Source organism: Arachis ipaensis, chromosome B06, assembly GCF_000816755.2.
Source record: "Arachis ipaensis cultivar K30076 chromosome B06, Araip1.1, whole genome shotgun sequence".
In the NCBI taxonomy this organism is placed as follows: domain Eukaryota; kingdom Viridiplantae; phylum Streptophyta; class Magnoliopsida; order Fabales; family Fabaceae; genus Arachis; species Arachis ipaensis.
In genome coordinates, this window is record NC_029790.2 from 69,077,830 (window position 1) to 69,080,654 (window position 2,825).

Genomic DNA, 2,825 nt, shown 5'->3' on the forward strand with positions numbered 1-2,825 from the left:
GGTTTTTATAGAAGGTTTAAGTAACTTGCTTGTCTCTAATGTACCTTTTATCTTTGATAGAGAATGCATGCTAGCCTTTGAAGAGCTTAAAAACAGACTTTCCTCTGCACCTATTATAGCGCCACCTTGCTGAGATTTACCTTTTGAGTTGATGTGTGATGCATTAGACTTTGCTGTTGATGCTGTTTTAGGACAGAGGAGAGATAAGTTGGTACATGTTATTTACTATGCTAGTAAAGTCCTTAATGAGAATCAAAGGAATTACACTACTATAAAGAAGGAAATTCTTGCCATAGTTTTTGCAATTGATAAGTTTAGATCATATCTTATTGGTTCTAAAGTCATTGTGTTTACTAGCCATGCAACTCTTAAATACTTGCTTACCAAACAAGAGTCCAAGCCTAGATTGATAAGGTGGATCTTGCTGCTTCAAGAATTCAACATTGAAATCAAAGATAGAAGTGGAGCAGAGAACAAGGTGGATGATCACCTATCAAGAATCCCACACGAAGAAGATGAAGCACACCAACTTGCAGTGAATGAGAGATTCCCTGATGAGCAGTTGATGATGATCCAAGAAGCCCCCTAGTTTGCAGACATAGCCAACTTCAAGGCTATTGGGGAATTACCAACCAACATCAACAAACACATGAGGAGAAAGCTACTCAAAGACGCTAAACACTACATTTGGGATGAGCCCTATTTGTTCAAAAAGTGTGCTGATGGGATTTTGAGAAGGTGCATTTCCCAGGAGGAAGGGCAAGAAGTCCTATGGCAGTGTCATGGATCTACATATGAAGGCCATTTTAGTGGAGAAAGAACTGCATCCAAGGTGCTGCAGTGTGGGTTATATAGGCTGACAATAGTCAAGGATGCAAAGGACTTGGTGACAAGATGCAATGAGTGTCAAAGAGCTGGTAATCTACCCAAGAAAAATGAGATGCCACAGAGGTTCATCATGGAGTCAGAAGTGTTCGATGTATGGGGAATTGATTTCATGCGGCCATTCCCATCCTCATACTCAAACAATTATATACTGGTAGCTGTGGATTATGTGTCAAAGTGGGTAGAGGCAATAGCTACACCAACTAATGATAACAAGGTGGTCATTAACTTCTTGACGAAGAGTATATTCAGCAGATATGGGGTTCCAAGAGCTCTTATAAATGATGGAGGGAGTCACTTCTGCAACAAGCAACTTGAGACAACCCTCCTCAAGTATGGTGTGAAGCACAAAGTGGCAACCCCATACCATCTACAAACCAATGGTCAAGCTGAAATCTCAAACAGAGAGCTCAAGAGAATCCTTGAAAAGACTGTTGGAAACTCAAGAAAAGATTGGTCCAAGAAGCTGGATGATGCATTGTGGGCCTATAGGACATCTTTCAAGATACCCATTGGCATGTCTCCATACCAATTGGTGTTTGGAAAAGCTTGTCACCTTCCAGTAGAACTTGAACATTGAGCATTTTGAGCTCTAAAAATGTTGAACTTTGATAGTCAAGCTGCTGGGGAAAGAAGGCTACTACAACTGAATGAGTTGGAAGAATTCAGAAATCAAGCTTATGAGAATGCTAAGATTTACAAGAAAAACACAAAGAAATGGCATGATCAAAAGCTAGCAAGAAGAGAGTTTGTGGAAGGCCAAAGAGTGCTACTATACAACTCAAAGCTCAAGTTCTTCCCAGCGAAGCTTAAGTCAAGATGGTCTAGCCCCTTTACAATTCTCAAGGTGTCTCCCTATGGTCATGTAGAGCTTATGGAAGACAAGACACAGAGGACTTTCACTGTCAATGGCCACAGGCTCAAGCACTACTTGGGAGACTCATTGGATGAGCAGAGGGTGAGCTATAACCTCAACTGACGTGGAAGGAACGTCAAGCTAGTGACGTTAAAGAAGCGCTAGTTGGGAGGCACCCCAACACTCATATCCTTTCAATTTCATGCTTTCTAAAAGTAGTTTATGATTGTTAAGTTAGGTAGCTTTAATTTCATTCTCTTAGTTGATAGTTCTTTAGTTTATTTTCTTTTGTTTACTAGAAGTGCAAGGTTGCATAGTCACTTAACTGAGGTTTATAGAATGGGCTCAGAAACTAGCTAAGAAGCTAAGTTTGGTGTGGCCACTAATCCACTTAATTTAGGCTTACAACTTATTGATTAAATTAACTTTGAAAGTAAGCCCAGAAATTAAGTTTTGTGTGGCCACCACCATATGAAAATCACACAGTAAGCCCAAGATGATTTGAGTTTGAAGCATTTAATAAATTGGTGGGTGCATAAAAGGTGATTTTAATGTGTACGAAGGGATTGGAAGAGAAGGAATGTGAAAGGAGTAAATTTATTCCACTTATAAAAATCCAATGATGAGACCAATTTATTAGATGCAATGAGATTAAGTTTGGTGTCCCAAGGGACACTCATCAATTGCAATTTTAATTGACTCATAATAGAGGGAATGTGAAGAATTTTTTTTTCATTACTGATGGGGTTTTCGGTTTTCAATTTCAGGAGAGGTGGGGCCCACTTGATTGAGAGTTCACTGGGCAAGGAGTCAAAGTGTACTTTCACCTTGGAACCCAACATTTGAAGGAAGCCAAAGGGGTGAGGATTGGCGCCTCTTCCCACGCTAGGCGCCACTCTCAAGTGGGAAAACATTTAATTGCTTTTTACTTTCCACCTTCCCCACCCTCCAGACTACACTTTCTTCTTATAAAAAGCCACTTACCCCTCCACTCCCCTCCACACTTCAAACCCAACTTCACACCCAAACCTCTGCACTTCATCTTCCTTTTGTTCCCTTACTTTCCTATTTTCTTCTATTTGAT

The 2,825-nt window shown here is 40.2% G+C and overlaps 1 protein-coding gene across 1 annotated transcript; it reads left to right on the plus strand.

Moving 5' to 3' along the window:
• LOC107646935 lies at positions 1,484 to 1,864 on the plus strand. Its single transcript, XM_016351078.1, has one exon. The coding sequence runs from the start codon at positions 1,484 to 1,486 to the stop codon at positions 1,862 to 1,864; it is 381 nt and encodes a 126-aa protein (XP_016206564.1).

Excerpts from the sequence above, each read along its gene's own strand:
- LOC107646935 (XM_016351078.1), top strand. The coding sequence starts at position 1,484 with ATGTTGAACTTTGATAGTCAAGCTGCTGGGGAAAGAAGGCTACTACAA.